Genomic DNA, 22625 nt, shown 5'->3' on the forward strand with positions numbered 1-22625 from the left:
GTCTATGTGTCAGCCCTGTGATGACCTGGCGACTTGTCCAGGGTGTACCCCGCCTTTCGCCCGTAGTCAGCTGGGATAGGCTCCAGCTCGCCTGCGACCCTGTAGAACAGGATAAAGTGGCTACAGATAATGAGATGAGATGAGATGAGCAGCCTGCATGCACGACCTCATAAATAACCCCGCCCACCATTCAGTTTTATTCAGGAATACAAAAAAACGTGACAATCTAAACACGCAAAATGTACATTCGGAGATCGAAGCCTGCACTTGAAAAAGCATTCATAAGTTCAAAAACAAAACATGTCAGTTCATAAAAATAATATGCTAATGAACAAAACGTGTAATCAAAAGCAGTGCGAGTTGGTATATGGACATTTTATTAAGTACAATTCCTCATGGGGGGAGGGGGAGGAAAAAAAAAAAAAAGTGTGGCATACAAGGTACTTGCTGTACAACTGGTTCATCCGAGCGTTCGGGTAAAAACCAGGTCTGGAGTTCAAGGCGCAAAACGAGAAGAAGTCTTCAAGCTGTGACGTTTTTAAAAAACAAAACAAAAAAAGCAAAACAAAGCAGGCGCCGGTTCATCACACTAACCAGTAGTGTGGTTTGGAAGCATTTACATCATCATCATCATCATCATCAGACCCCTTGGAGGCCCAAATCGAGAAATCCAGTGTAGATTTAAAAACCAAAAACAAGGATTACATAAATAAACTTGGATTCAAATTCAGACGTCGCTTGCTGGTGTGAATTTGATCTTTTTTTTTTTTCCTTTTTCTGTCCACAAAAAAAAAAAATCCCCTAATAAAACATCCAGTTCAAGAAATTTCCCCATCTACATTTCACGGGCTGTTCCTCAAACATTTTTTTTTTTTTTACATAATACAATCAATCAATCATACGGTTTTGTCAGTATAGCTGTTGTATAATCTAAAATGTTGTATATACATCTACATCCATCTATCATAAAAATAAAAATAATAATAATAATAATAATAATAAAAGAAATAACGTACGTGTTATTCGTCTGCTGAAAGTCGTGCCGCTGTTAAACAGGTTTTATCTCAAACTGTACACTGCATTTACAAACGAGTGCCTGATCGGAAATGATTCTAAGCGTGTGAGTGGAAATAAAACCTGTGCTGTTCCGGGAACTCGTGTGGTCCTTTGCAGTTGAGGATGAAAAGAAAGAAGAAATCACAAAAACATGAAACTAGGTTTTTTAAAAAAAAAAAGCGAGCAGTAACAGACATGTTCGCAGAGCTCATCCCGCTCTGCTGCTCTGGGACTGAAATCCAAACAAACCGAGATATTTACAGAAAGAATCTTCATCCGTAGAAAGCGCAGAGCGATTATAAGAAGTCTCGTACGACGTAAAACGGTATTCGCGTCGCTTCGATTGTTTTTCAGGAACGTGAGGAACACAGTCGTGTAACAAAGGGATATGAAAACGTGATGTACGGAAATACAGAACTCGTAATGACGCGTTTCCTGCCAGAGTAACACGGAAGGAAGCGTCGAGTTGGGTGGGATGGAGGTTCGCTCCTGAAGGACGTGTCGAAGAGGAGGAGCTACGCTGGAGCCTCGGCACCGTCAGGAGTGATGTAGTGCATTAGGGCGGTGCTCTGTCCCGCTCCCGTCAGCTCCCTGCTCATCTGTTCGCTTCCAGAACGTCTTTTCAATTCCACTTATGTCCCGTAGTCCGCTAAAGTCTCGCTACGATGTCAGCACAGCGCCAGGAGTAACTATTCTACCTTTGTTTGGGTCTTTCAGCCCTGCAAAGGGTCTCAGATTGAGGCTCAAGTGATGCGAAGTCATGTGATGATGGTTGCTTCCTGTCGAGACGGCGAGCCCGATCTGGTGGAGAGATGGACATGCGGTGCTGAGATGATCAGAAGCAGACAGAAAGAGGAGGAGGAACAAACAAAACAAAACAAAAAACAAACAGAAAGCTTGATCAGAGATCCGGGAAGCGACTGGGATCTTCTTTGTAGTCGTTTGGGATGGTGAAAATAGACTCCTCGAATTCGTCATAGCGGAACTCCTGAAACGTCACGGTGGCGGTGATGGTGGGAAACACGGGGATGTCTGGAAAACAAACAGGAAGTCGAAGGTTTCAGTTTGAGTCATGGAATTGTGCAGGAAAAATCTCAAAATATTCTATATTATACAGACAGGAGTGTTTTACCGGGAAATAAGCGACTTTTTTTTTTTTCATACGAGCTACTGTACGTTCACTCTCGTGAGGAAATCGATCAATTGAATTTTTTGATAAATTTGGGGACTTACTTTGTGAAAGGGTCTCATCTCATTATCTGTAGCCGCTTTATCCTGTTCTACAGGGTCGCAGGCAAGCTGGAGCCTATCCCAGCTGACTACGGGTGAAAGGCGGGGTACACCCTGGACAAGTCGCCAGGTCATCACAGGGCTGACACATAGACACAGACAACCATTCACACTCACATTCACACCTACGGTCAATTTAGAGTCACCAGTTAACCTAACCTGCATGTCTGTGGACTGTGAGGGAAACCGGAGCACCCGGAGGAAACCCACGCGGACACGGGGAGAACATGCAAACTCCTGTGAAAGGGTCTATATAATTAAAAAATAAATCACACACTGGCTAGAAGATAAGAAGTTTGGGGGTTTTTTCGTGGTCCGGTTTCCATCAAATCCTGCGCTCTGATTGGCTGGCGAGCGGGTCCGTATACGGACCCCGGTTGCAGACCTCTGGCGACTCGCTCGTTCACAACACCACCACACATAGTTGCAATTTTTGTCAACATTTATAAGTTTTATTTACAACATTTTTATCAAAAATCTTATAAATTTTTGCCAGCATTTCTCAGGAGAATAGCATTCATTTTACATCATGGATAGCGATAACGACAGTGTTCACAGCGAAAGCGAGTTTTACTACCCTGAGGGAGAAGAAATAAAAGAAAACATTTCAGGAGAAAGCTAAAAACCTCTAACTGTTGCTAACGCCGAGCAAAAACATGGCTGAATCCTGAATGACTCCTATTTGTATAAATAGGGGACTACATAGGTGGCAAAATGTAGTTTTTTTCCTGCCATGGAAGTGCACTTGTATACCGAGGAGGAAGCCATTTGCATTACAGCCGTGAATGAGGATTCAAAATGGCGACTCGGCTTGGTTTTCCCTTTCGGGCGCTCTCGTTTTCTGTTAGAATTTGGGAAAGAAAAAAATAAATATATTATTTACCAGCTTAAGGTCGGCCCAGAGGGCCTCGCTCAGTACTTTCAAGACCTCGGTCCCGGTATTTCACCATACGGACCTCCCAGCTGGTAAATAACATCTCTCTTCACGTGTTGAAAAGCTCGCATTTTTCATACGAAATATATCGCAGATCTGAGTGACAGATAATATTGGCTGGCTTTTTTCTTCCAATGGTATATCAGATATATTCCATTCAGCTAGCATGATACTGAACGAGTCGAAGATGAATAGCTGAATGGAATATATCTGATAGACCACGAAAAAAGCCAGCCAATATTATTTTTATTATAATACATGTACACACTCTTCATATCAGCATTCTCGAAGGCCAATGTGAGCTTACCCGCGCTATCTATCGAGAGCGAGTAGCACAGGCTAACGACCCAGAAACCCAGCGCGTGCTGGAGTCCACTCGGCGTGTGCGCAGCCCGAGGCGTGCCTTCAGGTGCACGTGCCACAGCGCTCAGGACTGACACTCCATCACTGATGAAGCTGGCAAATCTCGAAATTAATCTAAATTGGAATGATATGGCCGCTGTGTAAACGGTTTTCAAAATGGCGGCGCTGACACTTCATGTTTGAAGTCTTGTACAAGTCTCGTGAAGATCGCGCAGATAAGCAACGCCTGCCGTGGACCAAATGAACCACATTCAACATGGCTAAAACCGAAAAGGCTGATACGTGTAATATATGCCAATACGAGTCACGATATAAGGTTACTAAAACCGAAAACGTAATGAAATAACACGTTAATTAAGAAATAAAGCAAGTTTAAAAATGACTTCAGTTCCCCTTTAAGGCCTTAATGTCCTTTAAAATGAAGATTAGAGACAACCTTATTAATTTATCTGTATTTTTTCAGTTCAAAATGTTTAAGTGGACAATCGTTTTAAAAATTATCAGTTTAAATGTGTGTTTTTTTATAAATACACCTATAACAAATGAGATGATATTAAACACTCTTTGGAATAAAACTAATTCACAACGGTGCTATAAAGCAGGACAAATAAATAAATTAGTGCTGTCAAAAATGTCGCGTTATTAACGCGTTAACTTGGCTCAATTTTAACGACGATAATTTTTTTATCGCGAGATTAACGCTCTGTGACATGATGCCACGCCCCGCACAGCCAGAGTCCTCTGCCCTCCCCCGAAGAGCCACGGTGCTCGGCTTAGGTTTCGTTTTCCCATCGGCGGCTCCAGCCCCACTTTGCAGTGGCTGTGACAAGACGTGTTATGCTCTGCAATAAAAAAAAAAAAAAAAAAAAAAACATTGGTACAACCAGTATTCGAACTATGCCGATATTTTCGGGGGGTCCCTTTTTTTTTCCCTTGGGGGGGTGCTTGCGCTTGTCTCGGAGCGCGGCTCTCCATCGCGCGCTCACTTCGAATATGCAAATGCTTCCCGTTACACACGATTGCTATGTCAATAAACATCATTTTGCCAATATTTTAGAGACCCCCAACATTTCCCAAATCATGTTTTCAAGGGATCTCACGTCTGTTTCAGGGGATCTCGGATCCCCCGAGTACCCCCGTAGTTCGAACGGTGAGCAAGCCCATTCACTTTTTTATGCTGATAAGAGAATTACAATGGTTTTTCATGTGACAAAAATGTGCGATTAAATTGCGATTAATCGCGAGTTAACTATGACAGTCGCGACATTAATCGCGATTAAATATTTTAATCGCTTGACAGCACTAAAATAAATAAATATTTTTTTTAAATAGGTTTTTGTCGGCTATGTGCATTTTTCTGGCCCAGAAAATAAGCTCCACCCAAGACACTCCGCTCTGCACCTTTTCCTTAAAATCTCTAAAAAGGCACCTTGGAGGCAAACCGATGTAGACGCCGGCGTTGTTTGAGGAGAAAAACGGAAATCTGTGCGGTTAAAGCATTCAACTATCGTCTTATGAGCAGCACTAAAATTACAAACCGCCCCTTTAAAATGGCTCATTATATTGCCAGACTGAGAACAAAATGTCGAGGTGTGAACCTTGCAGTTATTTACTTCCTTTTCATTTGCATTGTAGCAGGGTGTACAAGAACAGCAAAACGAACTATTGACAGAACTCGCTCAATATGTTGAGTCGCTGTCATCACAGGGTACCAAAACTTATGCTTTTTCTCTCGCTTATTAAATTAGTGTGTCCTCGGTTGTCAACACCGTCGTGATCTTACCTAATTTCACTGGGAAACCTGGTGGGAGCTTCATCTGAACAAATTCTCTGAGTTTATTAAAGTGCTTGAAGGGTGCGATCACTTCTAAAACGTTTAATAACCTGTGAAGAGAGAAAAAAACAAACACCATTTCAAAAACAGAAGCTTCTCCTTCGGTAGCAGGTTAGCACACTGCAGATGTTCTCTGCTGATCACTTTCTCGGCAGAAAGAAAGAACTCAAGCAGAGTCACTTACGACTCGATGCCGAGAGGAAATTCCTGGCTCATGGCTACGGTGGCTTTAAAGTTCTTCTTGCTCTCTTTACAGACGAGCTCTCTTCCAAGATGAGGAGCTCTAGAAGACAGAAAGCGACATGTTAAAGCCATGAGGAATCTCGAGATGATGCGTAAAAATGAAAAAGCACACGAGTAAAGACAGAAGAAATGAGTTAGCGTTTATAAAAGCCATATTTCAGCACTGCTACAGCTACAGCACAAAATCCCTGATTTACTGCAACATGAATCAATATCGTGGCGTTTTTAAAAGCATGAAAAGATGAACAATCAGACGCACTTCCCAGTCTCAGCAGTGATGTACTCCTCCCAGGAAATAGTGTTCGGCGCGGGAGCAGTCAGGGACTGGCGTCTTACCGGCTAGACCAAAAAAAAAAAAATCATAAAATTGTGTTGAATTCAGCAAAATACTTCAAGAATCAGTTTTTGTTGCAGAGTCACACCCTCAGCTCAACCTGAGTATCTTTAAAGCCTCAAATAATGATAAAACATGCTTAGCTTGTGATTGAGCGGTCTTGTTTGGTACCTGACGTGATGAGAAATTGAAAACTGGAAGCTCATTTCACTTTTAAATGGCCTGCGTGACACGGCTAGTTAAGTAGTAGTAATACACCATGTCCTGAACTGCCCGTATGCTGAGCAAAAAGGCAAAATAAAATCCCCAAATGACAGCAAGAACATGCAAGAAGGTTGATCTGAGACAGGAGTGATGATGCATCGTTGCTTGGAAAACATGATCTGCATGGAAGAGTCATCAGAAGGATGCCAAAGTTGATTTTTTTTGTGGAGTGTTTTATTTGCCAATGATGATTACTACACGTTATTATTATCATCAAACTACGCATCTACCCTTACCGCGAGTTGGCCTAGCGGTTAGCGTAATGACTTCTACCCGTGGTTGGGTCATACCCAAGACCACTATAATAACAACAGTTCTTTAAGAGCACAAAATCCCCTGCTACGATATATTGCAAACGAAACTGCAATATGCGCATTACTGTCCTATAACAAAACCTTTTGCCAAGTTTCGTGAAATTCCTCCAAAAATTGTGAGAGGAGTTGATTTCAGATGGTGAGAATCCTTTCCGGGATGCATGGATGGATGGACGGACTTCGCCACAACATAATCTGCCTTCGGGCCTTTCAGCCAGCGAGGGATAAAAATGGTACCTCTACTGCCATCTAGCGAGGTGCCACAGTACAGACGCAAGTAGGGGGTCAAACTCTCAAGGACCAGCTCCGCCCCCCCAGCTATGTAATAAGCAAGAGGCTGAGGGCTACCAAAACGAAGATTAGCGCTGCCCAATGCGCCAAGTGCCTGGTTAGTACTGGGACAGGAGACTGCCTGGGAAGATCAGGTCCTGGCACCGGAGGGACTTTGGCACGTCTACACTTACATTATCCAGTTATGGCCTAATGGTTAAAGCAGCAGCTTTGGGACCAAAAGGTCGCGGGTTTGATTCCCTGGACAAACAAGAATGGCTGAAGTGGCCTTGACCTAACCCCCGACTGGATAAGAGCGCCTGCAACGTCTCATCTCATCTCATTATCTCTAGCCGCTTTATCCTGTTCCACAGGGTCGCAGGCAAGCTGGAGCCTATCCCAGCTGACTACGGGCGAAAGGCGGGGTACACCCTGGACAAGTCGCCAGGTCATCACAGGGCTGACACATAGACACAGACAACCATTCACACTCACACTCACACCTACGGTTAACCTAACCTGCATGTCTTTGGACTGTGGGGGAAACCGGAGCACCCGGAGGAAACCCACGCGGACACGGGGAGAACATGCAAACTCCGCACAGAAAGGCCCTCGCCGGCCACGGGGCTCGAACCCAGACCTTCTTGCTGTGAGGCGACAGCGCTAACCACTACACCACCGTGACGCCACGCCTGCAACGTAATGTAAATAAACATCTCCACATCCTTATTGCCTGTGTGAAGTTTCACACCTTTCCCTGTGTACATGTGGGTTTCCTCCTGGTTCTGTGGTCTCGTCCTACCCAACAGGAGGGGAAAAAAAAAAAGCCAGGGTGGATTGGCTATGCTAAATTGGCCTTAGGCAGCGTTGTAGTCGAGTCACTAAATGTCGAGTCCGAGTCCAGTCTTGAGTCCCCAGTGTTCAAGTCCGAGTCATTGAAAAAAGTTTGAGCCGAGTCCAAGTCTCCAACTGCACCATTTGACGGCGGCTGTTTCAGCCCTATTAACATTAGTTGGTTCCTGAACATGTCTGAACAGGTGAATGTGCTTCTTTTTATCAGGGAGCGTGAAGTATTCTGTCAGAGATGGTTGGGAGACGGACGTAAGTACAGAAGGTGTGTTGATTAATACAAGTGAAGACACGTAAACAAACCAGAACGGCAGGCAAAATCGTAAAACAGGCGACAGGTCGAGCGAGGCACAAACAGGCTATTGTAGACTCGGCAGAATCAAAGACGAGAAACAGGAAATCAGGGATCAGGAAACCAAACAAGGAAATAAGGCTCAGTAATGTATCAGCAACACAACTCAATACTTCGCAAAGTACCGTATTTTCTGGACTATAGAGCGCACCTGTATATAAGCCGCATCCGCTCTATTTAAAAATAAAAAATAAGATATACAAGCCGCACCGGGCTATAAACCGCAGATATCTATGTTGAAAAATTAGATATTTACTGCATGTACAGAACGATTTTGTACTGTAAATGTACATGTATGTACCTGAACAGATTCTTTCCGAACAGTGCCTTTTAACACGGCAGCAACTTTGCTGATTAAAACGGAACAGAACCAAGAGAAAATAACCGGTATTTATTTACCTTCATTTCTCCTGTGTTTGAAACCACAAGTCACTTTAATCATCTTCGCTGGATTTGAAAATAATTACCAGTTAGTAATTTGTCGTGCGTGTTCTATCTGCTAAAGATCTGCTAATTCTTCTTTGCATTGATTTTTCGTCTATCTTATTTTTGATTCTACTTCCGGTTAGAGCGCCCCTAGCGGTGGAAGAAAAATCCACAGAATAGCCGCACCTTTGTATAAGCCGCATGGTTCAAAACCTAGGAAAAAAGTAGCGGCTTATAGTCCAGAAAATACGGTAAGTGTGTTTTCACAGTTTTTATATCGGTGCGCTGTTTGTGCCTTAATCCTGTGCAGGTGCATGTGACACTCTTGCACGAAATTAGTACAAAAACTAATGTAGATGTAAATGTATCTTATGCCAAATTATTATGGCATGTTACAAAAAATAAAGAAAAAATCCGAGTCCTCGTCTCCAATTTCTGAGTCCGAATGCTGTTAAAGCACGAGTCCGAGTCCTCAAGTCCAAGTCGAGTAAACGAGTCCTTAAAATTAGGGCACGAATCGGACTCGAGTAATACAAGCCTGGCCCTAGGTGTGACTGCACATCACGTGAAGGGACTAGAGTCCTATCCGGGGTGTATTCCTGCTCCACACCCAGAGTTCCTGGGATGGGATTCTGATCCACTGCGACCATGAATGAGATAAAGCAATTACAGAAGACAAATGAATAAATAAGAGACTTTATTGGAATCATGTCCACCAAAGTTGATCAGTCTGTAGCCCTTAAAAATCCGTTCATTTTCTCGAACAACAAACACCACGTTAAGTGACAGTAAGGCATACTGTATACACACCAAGACCTTCGACTAGTTCTTGAACTTGCAGGTGCGTATGTAGAAGAAAGAGGGTGGAGATGTGGCTCGTTTTCAGCCGTGTCTCAGCGTGACTCTGTTTTAAAAAGGACCGGAGGAGCCTGCTGTTCTACATTGCAGGAATCTGGGTTAATAATGACAGCGGTGGGGATTAGAGCTGCCGCTGCGCTTTTTTCCACCTTCTTATGTAAGAAAACAGGATGAATTTGCTAATCTGGTGTTACTGCAGGTCAGCTATACCGTGAACTTCCTGCCTATAGAACATTCATTCCATCAAGCCAGGGAGACCGATTCCTTTATTATCGACTAAACGGAATTCGAATCTCGTCAGTGTCGCGTCGCAAAACTGAGGAATTATTTCACATATCAGATCTGTGCACTGGTTGGAGTCCTGTCCAGTTTTGAGAACAGACAAAAATTGAAGGAGAAAAGGAAAAACAGACTTCTTATGAGTAAAGGAGAGCTGGAAAAGGAAGGAAGGAAGGAAGGAAGATAGACGGGGGGGAACAAAAAAAAAAAAAAAAAAACCCACCCCACCCCAGCAGCCAATGGTGCAGCTTTTACACAAATGAGATGATTAAGTGCTGCACCCAGTGTTCGTTACAACACAGACGTCATCGGGTGCTTTTACTTAAAGCCATAATCCAAACCACAGGAGGGGGCGGCGAAATACAGGTATTTTAACATTTTTTTTTTAGTTCATCTTTACAAAACGTCAGGGCTTTACAGCACATTTAGCAACAATACTGAATTAATTCCCAAAAACACAGGAAACCTCCCACAAATAACTGATATCAGGCAGATTCTACCATAACAGAGGCCAGTTAAGTCCCATCTCTTTAAATTGCTGAATTGATTATTTTGATCATTCTACACTAAGTAACTTTAAAAACGCACATTGATAAAACTTGCTGAATTTGTGCTGAGTTTATCTCAAGAAGAAAAGAAATATATCACAATGGAAAAATAACTTCGTTCCGCCCGAATAAGTTCCAAATCTGTGCTCAAATCAGAATTTAAGGGAGTTGTACTCAATAACGTACAATATGACTCGGGTAGTCAATGACATGGACAGGCTTTAATTTTCAAACAAATTTTGCATACACTGTACACACACAATCTTGCCTATAAACACCCGGGGGAAATGATGGGAAAATTGTCATTATTGAAGATGCCACGCCTAAGCCAAAATCAACGTGAACAGGCCATCGGGATGTCGCGTGCCGGAAGTACACAGACAGAGGTCGCCCGGCACTTCGGTGTTCATCATTCGACCATTTCCCGTTTGAGTCAGCGTTACAGACAGACAGGGAGCACCAGGGATCGTCCACGCCCTGGTCAGCCTCGAGTCACGACGCCAGTTCAGGATCAGCACATCAGGCTAGCTCACCTCCGTGACAGATTCCTGACCCCCTCAGTCACTGCTGCTGAGACCCCTGGACGACACAGACCCAGAATCTCCAGCATGACGGTCCGAACATGGACCAACTGTCACTTTGAATTTTTTTATTGTGAATTAATTCTTGAGTTTGACAATAAATGTCCTTTATCGATGTTTCAAGATGTGTGTGTGCATTACATACAATATCATAAATTTCAAATATATGCATGGATCTAAAGTGATATCGTGTTGAATTCCATTGTGCGTTTTTAAAGTTACTTAGTATATTAAGTTTTTCTAGTAGCATTTGGGGTCTTGGACATTCACAGTAAATTTTAGGACAGTAGTCCTGGTAACTAATTAATAAAAGCCTGACATGCTAAATGACAATAGAAACACATCGGTTTCTATCATCAAAACCTGACAGACAAACTAACGTCTACCATCATATTCTGACAGACACTCTAGATGACAATAGCAACAAAACTGTTTCTTACATTATTAATCTGACAAATTTAGTAATAATATTAAATACCTCATCACTAGAACCAAATAATAAAATAAAATATTGAAATAAAGATAAAATTTATTTTCAAAATTGAAATATCAACAATAATCGTCAGAACAGTGACGACAGACACGACTGTGTCACTTTCGCGGGGAAATAACACATTGAAATGGCCTGTCGGCTGAAAGGGTCGCAAGTGGCTCTGATTTATCTCAACTTACGATAGTTTTCCTCCAGAAAAATTTAAATATGAATGCACAAATATATTCTCAATGTTTCTATCGTCAAAAATTTCTATCGTCAGGATAGCTGACTGAAAATCTTACCTTGATTTATTTGATGAAATCTAGCTGTCAGAACTCCAAGTCTTGCCCGGAAGTAAATGTCTGCTGTCACAAAAATCATGCGCAGTAGAATTTCCTCTTTGCGTCAGTCAACATGTGCGTGGTGAGGGCTTGAATTTTGCTATCGTCAGGTGCATTAGACTGACAGACTGACGATAGCATTTTTTAAAAATAACTGTGGGCTTCTCGTCGTGAACGAAATAGTTTTTTCGCTGTTGATCTACTTCAACTCGATCTGTTGACACCCAAAAATGATAAAGCCTGCTTCCACACGATAACTACCAAAGATCCATAATGGCTGAGTCTATCGTCAGGTCATCTGACAGAAATTCACTGACGATAGCAACAGGGATAATGAAAGGGATTTTTAAAATGGGAGTTATGTCTGTCAGATATGTCAAAGAAATAGAACTTTATTCTTTAAAAATCTTTTATTGATATACTCGGTGTATTTTTAAAATGACGTGCTGTTTTACAAGACCAAATACCATATTTTCAATCTTGAAAATATTACCTCACTGAAAAAAGGACAAGAAAAATTTCTTATTTTGTGGGCAAGTGGTCAATGGATCCGGTTACGGTAGAATCTGCCATGAGCTAAAGCACCATCTTTTAAAAATCCCATCATTCTAAGCGATAAAAACAAACCTCACCTCAAAGTTCTGCTCGATGAGGTTACCTCCTTTGCTGAGGCTCTCCATGATCGCCTTGTTCCTCAGAATGTCCTCCTCGCTCAAGTGCTCTCTCCGTTTCCTCGACTCCAGAACGAGGCCGTTGACCAGGTAGAAATCCGCCAGGAAGTTCCCGACCCGTTCCTGCAATCGCAACCAGGATTAAGTTCATCTGATCCTCAAACCCTTTAAAAAAACAATACAAGACAACTCAGGCAAGCTCTCCCCCCCACAATCGCTCACGGTTTTGTCTTCGCGGAAGAGCCAGCCGCTCTGCGCTCGGGAGAAGGTGATGGATTTGGTGGACAGGGTGGCTGAGTAAATGTCGCTGCTCATCAAAATGTCCACCTCTTCCTCGGTCTCCATCTCCGACTCCTAAAACACGAGCGTAAGGACAAGAAGGTTTAAACGCTCGTCAGACTGCCACCGACAGAGCGACGCGAGTACGTTGTGTGATCATGCTGACCTCGTGGTGTATCCGCTGGTACACTTTCTGCTCGTTGTCCAGCACTACGAAGGACTCGGACGGAATGGCGTCACCGTTGAAGATGAAGCTCAGGTCTCCTCGCTGGCATTTCATGTCCGTGAAATCGATGAGAGTAGTGTCCAACCTGAAAAAAAAAATAAAAAAAATCGCGTTCCACTCACATAAATACAGATGATTCAGTTTCTTAGAAGAAGAAAGTGTATAAAAATCGCTGGAGGAGGTCAGCGATGGATGGATGGACAGCCCATCCATGAGCAGGGGTGCGCAAACTTTTGAGTCATAGCGTGATCCATTTAGCAAGCATTATTGCGCCTACTCCTGTTGTGCAAGGTGTAGAAGGAAATACTTCGGACAAGGAAGAGGTTTCTCCAGAAGTATTTAAGCGAGGTCTCCCTGGAGCCACGGACAGAAAACGCAACGTTTAGCATCATCGTTTGAAGAGGGGCGTTCTGGGTAACGGATAGACATGAAGATCCTGAGTCATTTTCCACTTCAGCCCACTCTATCGCAAGTGGCGATTTCACACTCCAGTTGACGCCACTTGTCATTAGTCATGCTGGAGCATGTCATAAAAACCGATAAGTGAAATAAAATACTGCATTATACGCAAGCTGGTTCCGCTAATCAATACTTGCAAATTGCTCATGGCCGTCATCATCATCAAGGTTTTGTGAGGTCTAACTGCCCCGTTTTCCTGGATTCACTGCTAGACAGACCTTTTTTTTTTTTCTCCCCACACATTTCATCTATCACGAGGAAAAATCAGGCCAAAGAGCCATCTTGCTAAATCAGACAGGCGTCTGTCCCGCTGTTGCAGAACTCCACAACACAAACATGATGAGGCAAATCGAGTCGAGTCGAGGGTTTCCAGATGTAGCGCATCAATCGGACATTTGATAAGTCCTTCGGATCACTCGGGAATCAGATGCTTCAGCAATTGGACAAAAGCAGACAAGCTGTCCAATCTACACCATGTGTCCATATATTTTTGGACATATGACCCTCACATCCATGTGGTTCTTCAGCAACCTGATGAAATGCACAACTGTCCAAAAGGTCTTTATATGCTGTAAGGCCCCGGTCACGCGACCGCTTGCGATTACTTGGCAATGAAAAACTGGTATCATTGCCACCAATCGTACGATGTACAGCAGGCGAATGTTATCAGAGCTGTGCGAGTTGTTTTTTTGTGCCTCTCTCTCCGTCTTGCGTGGCCAAAAACGTTGCGAAAAACTTCAATGCATGCACTGAAACGTGGCGGCGATGTTTTCGTCGGCAAACCACACAGCAAATACTCGCTGATGGGTTTGGGAATATTTCCCAAAGCTCAGGGATTTTTCGTTGAGCCTCTTGAGATGTATTTGTCTCGAATCCATGTCCGCGATCCACGCGGGAGCCTCATTAACATTACATTCAGGGATCCCTTGGAGCGTGTTGTACACTCGCTTGAGACCCAATTGCTATGGGAAACACCTGATGCTGATTTGAGCACAATCAGCATGTGCGTATCGGGACGCTGTTTTCACAGAGACTTTGCGAAACAACTTTTAGCTCGCATATATATCTCATCTCATTATCTCTAGCCGCTTTATCCTGTTCTACAGGGTCGCAGGCAAGCTGGAGCCTATCCCAGCTGACTACGGGCGAAAGGCGGGGTACACCCTGGACAAGTCGCCAGGTCATCACAGGGCCGACACATAGACACAGACAACCATTCACACTCACATTCACACCTACGGTCAATTTAGAGTCACCAGTTAACCTAACCTGCATGTCTTTGGACTGTGGGGGAAACCGGAGCACCCGGAGGAAACCCACGCGGACACGGGGAGAACATGCAAACTCCGCACAGAAAGGCCCTCGCCGGCCACGGGGCTCGAACCCGGACCTTCTTGCTGTGAGGCGACAGCGCTACCCACTACACCACTGTGCCGCCCCACATATTATTTTGTTTGGCCTAAACATTACAATTTCCCCTTCACTTGAACCAAGAGGCCCAAACCAGTTCCAGGATGACAATGCCACTATGCATAAAGTGAGCTCCATGAAGACATGGTTTGCCCTCAACCCTACTGAACTCACCCCAGGCCTCCTAATACCCAACTTCACCGATGCTCTTGTGGTTAAATGAACACAAATCTACTGTCACACCCCAAAATCGAGTGGAGCTTGTGAGCACAGCAAAGAGGGGAAGAAATCTGTCAAGCGATGTTCAAGAAGCTCATATGGGTGTCATGACTGGCAAGATGTCCACGTAGCTTTTGGCCACTGTGTACTTTTCTGGCCACAAGCTTCAGAATCCGCTCTCCACGCTTCCATGTGCCAGTTTCCGTTGGGAAAACGGACATTCTGAAAACATTTCAGAGCCAGATATAGTCACTTATCTTGAAAATCATGCACAGCACCGCATTTAAAGAACAAAAAGCTCTTAAAGAGCTTTGTGGCTGAACAAAAACAATATTTTAACCTTTTCAGCGAATCAGATACACAGGTCTAAGCTATGCTGAGTAAAGGAGAATCCCAGACATTTTATCAAATCAAAAATAGCATCATGACACTGACCTGATGTTGATTCCCTGCTTGTAGATCTTGCAAGCGTCCGAGGGTAAAATTCTCGAGAGTAAAGGTACTGTGGAGGAGAATTAAAGCCACCTTTAGTGAGAGAACAAACCCAGCCATTTCCTTTAACTGCGCATGGAGGAGAGACCGATTACAGTTTAAGAATATTAACAGTTCCTAATGACATCGTGTGTGTGCGCGCAAATCCCCACACTACGAATGTAAGCGAAGACGAATACTATTTCCAGAACTTTCTAAATAAAATCAATCATTCATTCTTAGGTGTGCTGGGATTTAAATCCAGGAGATGGAACAGCAAGCAGCAGTGACATGATTCGACCACCAGGAGGTGCAAATTTCCACTCTCAGGTCACGCCACTCCCTCTGTGTGTTTTTACACAGTTTCTCCTCCCTTCCCCACCCATCCCTCGCTCTCTCTACTGTAATCCAGCTGGCCATCACCGTCCCCTCTGATGCAATTCCGCTCTGCAACGCTGCACTTTCCTCACCCTCACACACTCGCCTTCGGTCCTGAGCTACAGTCACCGTCTGCTAAAATTCAGACTACATTATTAAGCTGTAAAGCCCACCCCACCCCACCCCCACACACACCCCTATTATTACGTGGGTTGCTTAAAACAAGGGTCACCATCCGAGTTTCAGGAATTGTTTAAATACATAAACTTACCCCAGCTTTGGAAATCCCAGTGAAGCTCCAAATAAAAGTCCCCAAGCTGTAAAGGAAAAAAAAAAAAAAGAAACAGACACAATGAAGTGCTCCATCAGATAACAATAGTGATTTGTGACTTGCTTAATATCATATGATGTAAATGATATACTCATCAACTGTTATATAAATAATTCCCAAAAGGGAAGGGTGGATTCAGTTTTTCCCCTTCATAAAAAAACCATCTTTGTCTCTCTCCCCGTATCTGTCTGTCTCTCACACACACACACACGCGCGCACGCTCGCTCGCTCTCCCCAGTATCTGTGCCTGTCTCTCACGCTCTCTCCCACGCTCCAGGTCTGTGCCTGTCTCTCTCCTTCTGCGTGTCTCTCTCTCCCCATGTTCTGTCTCTTTCTCCTTCCCTCTCTCCCAGTGTTCTGTCTCTTTCTCCTTCCCTTCCCCCGTCTGTCTGTCTGTCTGTCTGTCCCCCCCTCCCCGTCTGTCTCTCCCCCCCACCATGTGCCCGTCTGTCTCTCCCCCCCCGCCCCGTGTGCCCGTCTGTCTCTCCCCCCCACCCCATGTGCCCGTCTGTCTGTCCCTCTCCCTGTGCCCGTCCGTCCCTCGCCCTCTCCGTGGGCCCGCCTGTCCGTCCCTCGCCCTCTCCGTGGGCCCGCCTGTCCGTCCCTCGCCCTCTCCGTGGGCCTGTGTCCGTCTGTCTCTCTGATGATATAAACACAGTCAGCCTTTAAATGACCAGAGTCTCAGTGACGCTCAGACAGCAGATGCTGAAAATTGCAGTTTTCCCAAGGGTTTGTGTGTGTGTGTGTGTGTGTGTGTGTGTGTGTGTGTGTGTGTGTGTGTGTGTGTGTGTGTGTGTGTGTCTCTCTCTCTCTCTCTCTCTCTCTCTCCCCGGCACACTAAACATGCCATGCTTCAGAATAACAAACAACATTTTTTCACAACAGTTCAAAACAAGAACCGGCCTGACCATGAAGAAAAAAAAAAAAAAAAACCTGCTCATATTCCCCCCCCACATTGTTAGACGCCTGGAACGATCACAAATGAAAATAAAGGTTGAGGTGCGTGGCTCGATTGTGAGGTTCTGCAGACAGGAAGTACTTGGATTAACGCTGTTCATCCGATCGTGTGTTTGGTTAACCAGCTCATCCCTCAGGGCTCAATGAAACGACTCGGGCTCGTCGACAAAACGCTTTTAAAATTTCATCGACTATAATGACAAGGAATGTGGGGGGAGGTGGGGGTGACCCTAACATTTCGACTGTAAGAGTATTATTTGGACGACATGCAAACATACTGCGTCTTAATTAGTGTTCCTGGAGGAAGTCTGCAGTCATTATGAACAATTCGCAGAGTACACATGATCTCCGTATAAATCACAGTCAGAGATGGGCGTGGCTTCATGATATCGGCAGGTTCATTCTACTAAAAAATACTGATCATTTTCACCTTTATTATAAACCTGTGTTGCAGTGGATGTGGCCATAAAGGTTAGGCTTGATCAGCGATTCTACAGGTCACATGACCAGAATATATTAGTCGGCAGTACCTGTGCTAAGAACTCGACGCCGCCAGCACGCCTGGAAGCATCACTTCTCCGACGTTTTAGATTTATATTTCTGTCAGATATATTCCATTCAGCTAGCATGATACTGAACGAGTCGAAGACTCGTTCAGTATCATGCTAGCTGAATGGACCACACAACGCCAGCCAATATTATTTATTATTAGACATACAGGCCACTTTTTCCATGGAATAAAAACATGCATTCTTTTCCCCTCTAGCAGGTTTATTGATGGCATGCAATATTGTTCCCATATCGCTTATCCTCCGTGTATTACGCCCCTCTCCCCAATAGAGAATGAGCGTGCAGTATTGTCATAATATTGCACGTTGTCAAGACAACACGACGTCACACATCGGCGCTCATTCGTGGTCTATCGGCTATATCCCGTTCAGCTCCACGTCTTCGACTCGTTCAATATCATGCTAGCCGAATGGAATATATCTGATCGACCACTCAAAGCCAGACAATATTATTTAAATAATTACACTAACACGCACAAAACTAATCCGGTCTGAATAGGTCTATAATCGGTACGACAAATGTAATTCCTCCCATTTTCGTTTAAGAGGGAGGGGGTGTAAACTTTTGCACTGAACTAAATTCCGTCAAATATAATGAAAAGAAGGAAAAGTGTCATTACACACACACACACACACACACTATGTGTACTACAAACTGTGTGGCCGCTCCTTGTATGCTGTAAAACACCCCGGACCTTTTCCACTTTTCTGTAAATTGTGTCCCGAGTGCATCTTTGACTACGGAAGCCGCGAGAGGCCCTTCATATAATCCTTTTTTTATTCACCTCGTTATCCCGAGATAATTAATTAATTCAGGATCTCGAGAAAACAACACAACTAATTCGAGATCTCGAGAAAACAGCTGAGATTTCTAGCAGAGCTGAGGCGAAGCCGGGCCAGTCTTCTGCGGAGGTGCCGCGGACTAATTTTGAAATTATCCCTTATTAAAAGACTTAATGCAATCTCTCCCTGTGTTGACCCCTGATCAAAATATTGCCTTATTAGGTGATCGATTATTCCAGACATTCTAATGACCAAAGTTGCGTCTATACAGAATAAGAAATAGCCCCAAAGTCAGCATATCACAAGTCTCTTGGTGTTCCTGAATGAACCATTTCTCAGCTGTTTACTCGAGATCATGAAATAATTGTTTTGTTTTCTCGAGATCTCGGAATAATGGTTTTGTTTTCTCGAGATCTCGGAATAACGGTTTTGTTTTCTCGAGATCTCGAATTAATTATGTCGTTATCTCGGGAAAACAAGGTGAATAAAAAAAAAAAAAAAAAAAAAAAGGATTATATGAAGGGCCTCTCTCGGCTTCCGTATTTGACAAAAGAATCTCCAAAATGTTTTCCGGAGGTTTCTAAACATCCCTTCTTTTTCAGAGCTGCGCTTTCCAAACCTGAACAACAGTGATATGACAATATGATTATTAAAAACAATGCTGTGGGTTAAGTAAATGTTATTTTTGTCTCTTTTTTTAAACATATTTGTCGGTGTTCATGGTTTAGTCTGTTGTACGACACCGTATGCAGTTTCCAAGAAATTCTGCTCAAGTTCAGAGCGCATGGTAACCAGGGGCGGAGCTAACAACACTGTTGATGACTGGTTAAAATCAGCAACAGTGTTGTTAGCTCCACCCCTGGTTACCATGCGCTCTGAACTTGAGCAGAATTTCTTGTTTGTTTTTTTTTCTCTTTATCATGGTGGAAATCGTTCAGCTCTTTTATGAAGGGGGGGGGGGGGGGGGGGGGCTTGTGGTTTTCCTCGTGGGGACCGAGCAAATATCCCCACAAGAATAGGAATATCTGATCTGAACTTTGACCTCGTGGGAACATTTGGCTGGTCCCCATGAGGAAAAACTCACTTTTACAAAAAAAAAAAAAAAACCCAGCCAGGTTTTTATTTATTTATTTTTGAAACTAAATGAGCTGAATGATTTCATTTTGGTTTCTGAGGTTAGGGTGAGATCAGATCAGATCAGATCAGACGAGATGTCGATAATGCATTTATTAACAGCATTACTCATAATATCAACGGAAAGTCCCCACAAGAATAGTAAGGTGTGTGTGTGTGTGTGTGTGTGTGTGTGTGTGTGTGTGTGTGTTGCGTTGCATCAAACCAAAGATTGCCCAAAGGAATTTGGAGCAGCTCCATGGGTGCACAAGAGAGAGCAGGAGCTTTTTCAGATATCACGCTACGTGCTCGGCTTTCAAACTAAACTCGTCCTGCGCTCTGTGTCTCGTGCACTACGCACTGGACGTAAACTCGCAGCTGAACCGGGAGTGTGTGAGAGATTTGCTTACCTCTTTAAGGGCTTTGAGGAGCCGAGGCCTCTTGTCCTCGACGCTCTCTCTGGACTGCTGCTTCAGCTTCCGCAAGAGTGCTGTGACTGCAAACACAAAGACGTGCACTCGGGTCAGACGCTTCTCACACTGCACAGCTCGCAGACTTTCTCACATGCTCAGTAAGCTCGGAAGCACAACATTTTACGGTTATTAAAATCCTATAAAATTTCACCAAAGCGCTTGGATATTAGCGTCTTTTTATAAAGATATCACATTTATCTTGCAGATTTAAATAAACACACTCACTTGGGCTAACCCAAACAAAAATAAACTATATTTGGAGAAAGCATGGACACCCATCTTGGGCTTAGTACAGCCGTGTGAAAAGTGCCAACGGGTCAACAGTGGCCGGAACTGCATCGGAAAATCAGCTTAACAGTCCGAAGCCCTTCAGCTAACGGCTGCAGGTGGATCAATGCCCGTGCATTTGTTTGCAAGTTCAATGAGGTCCATTAATGCACAAAAAAAAATCAATCTTTGGGTAAGCAGCATGACAGCGTTCAGGACTTCCAAATGAAGTCATGCTCCCGAATGCAATCTTCATGTAACTTCGACGACGTACAGCTCAATTACTGCTCCGCGATATGTACGGAATAAAATACTAGAGACGGGGTGATTGAATCCCTGTCAGTCATCATCCCAAAGTTGATTATTTGAAGTGTTTTATTCCTCTTAAACATCAGTTTGCCAATGATTACAAATTTATTTATTAAAGAAATACTTTTTATCTAGTTCTGCTACCTCTGATGTGAAACGTCTGCGAAAACGTTACTTCCTGTTATCACCTGGATTTTAAAACACCTGAAGATTTGCCCCCATGTGTGAAAATTTAAAAAAATGTTTAAAAAAAGTTAGCGCTTTACCTCGGACGCTGGAGACGCCTTCCATAAATCAAAATTTGACCACATCAACAAGCACGTTTCTTTTTTTTGTTGTTTATATGGCACGCCAGCCACACAGATCTTCTGCAAAGTTGTTACTCTCGATAGGCATATCAGGTGAAAATTCAAATTCGACCCAACTTGCTTGACACTGAATTCGGAACTGAATGCTGAACAATGTACTTTTTACAGAATTAAAATGTGTTTATCCGTTCTTGAGATATTACAAATCAAAGATTGAAAATACGGCTTAAGTTTTATTAAACTGCTGTAATATTCTGTATGAGGGTCACATGGTCCAAAATGGGCCTCATTAACCAATGAGATCAAATGTTTTTTTTCTGAATAACTTTTCTATACTTTTCAAGATATTTACATGGACACTGGCAGCACATAGATGGTTGTATACTGAATACAAAATTTGAAAAATTAGCAAAAACCAGTTGTGCAAATTAGTACTTAATATGCTAATTTGGTAAAAATGTTAAATCCGTACACTCAATAAAAAAGTAAATAAAAGATTTCTAATCCCCTCTTTGTGCTCTGTAGGCCTTTGTATTTCTCAAAAGCAGGACCTACTAGTGTTTATATGAAAGAATATAAATGATTATTTCGATTAATAATCACTTTCAAGGCGAACCTCGAAAAAACCGTCTGATCCACATCCAATAAATAATTCACATTAACTCAGCTGAAATCGACACTTGCGTTTCTGACTTCTGGTTTTTTAAAATCTCATTCCGACCACGAAGATCTCAATATTTTTCATCAAAACAACTCCAGTTATATTCTAAAACAGTTATTTATTTACAGGAATCAGTTTGATTTGAAAAAATAAGTAGGTAAAGCTATGAAAACTCACTTCAAAGTCTCCTGTGAATCAGAACATCAAAACTAGCAGATGAAAAATTTTGCTGACTCCTTCATCAGAAACAGTGAGAGCGAGAGAACATCACTATAAAAGTTATCTGATTGATATTGACGAGTAATCCAGTCAGAAACTGATCAGGAGAGAGAGAGAGAGCCTGACCGCTTTCCCGTGACTCAAAAAGAAAAAGCACCGGCAGTTTCCCGACGTCACGCGAGCAGAGTTTTTACTCTGTTGTACCGACTTCAACCTGCCGTTACTCCCAAAGTACTGAACAGATCTTAACCAGATACATTTCTTTGGAAAGCAGAAATTATAAGCGTTTTAATGATCATATTCACGATAGAAAATATTCAAGAGTGAAGCAATGACAGATTTGGAAACTTAAGCTGGGCATACACTGTGCGATTTTTGGCCCGATTTTGACACGATTTTCACTCGTGCGACTATTTTGGAGATTGGGCCGAGTTTTGGCTCAATCGTGCGTCTCGGATCGTGTAGTATACATGGGGTAATGACAAGCGATTAACACCTCACGACTTCCTTCCTCCCGATTGATCCTGAGCATCGGATCGTATAGTGTGAGAACAGGAATCGTAAGCTGCGTGCTGTTCACCCCTGCGATTCACTCGTACAGTGTGAGCAGCAGCTGGATACCGCGATTGAAAAAAAAAAAAATCACACAGTGCATGCCCAGCTTTAGATGAGCGTCTGCGTGGACAATTTTTCACCAGCGAGCGTCTGATACGCCGGCTATAGAAATGAAGAACCTTGAAGCCAGAATGACAGTCAGAGTTGCAGTTATAGAAAATTAACCAACATCTTCTGACCAATCAGAATCGAGGCTGTGGTACAAGTCAAAAATATTATATAGGCATCAATGTTTAGTTCTACTGACAAAGTTGGAAACCATTGAAACATGGGGGAGGGGAAATTTATTATTTTTT

General features: G+C 43.2%; 1 protein-coding gene across 2 annotated transcripts in view; it reads right to left on the reverse strand.

Annotated features, from left to right (window-relative positions):
• Positions 1-360: 360 nt before the first annotated feature.
• Positions 361-22625, reverse strand: part of ankrd13c (ankyrin repeat domain 13C) — a 108046-nt gene continuing 85781 nt past the window's right edge. For both annotated transcript variants that reach the window (XM_060940868.1, XM_060940869.1), the window contains exons 4-13: positions 19888-19973; positions 15996-16041; positions 15311-15377; positions 12728-12872; positions 12505-12636; positions 12244-12405; positions 5980-6059; positions 5662-5760; positions 5427-5527; positions 361-2088 (exon numbers count right to left, since the gene is read on the reverse strand). In XM_060940868.1, the coding sequence (XP_060796851.1) occupies positions 1958-2088; positions 5427-5527; positions 5662-5760; positions 5980-6059; positions 12244-12405; positions 12505-12636; positions 12728-12872; positions 15311-15377; positions 15996-16041; positions 19888-19973 (1049 nt within the window). In that variant the 3' untranslated portion in view covers positions 361-1957. The remainder of the gene's footprint in view (positions 2089-5426; positions 5528-5661; positions 5761-5979; positions 6060-12243; positions 12406-12504; positions 12637-12727; positions 12873-15310; positions 15378-15995; positions 16042-19887; positions 19974-22625) is intronic.

The sequence above is a fragment of the Neoarius graeffei genome, chromosome 15, assembly GCF_027579695.1.
Source record: "Neoarius graeffei isolate fNeoGra1 chromosome 15, fNeoGra1.pri, whole genome shotgun sequence".
Classification (NCBI taxonomy): domain Eukaryota; kingdom Metazoa; phylum Chordata; class Actinopteri; order Siluriformes; family Ariidae; genus Neoarius; species Neoarius graeffei.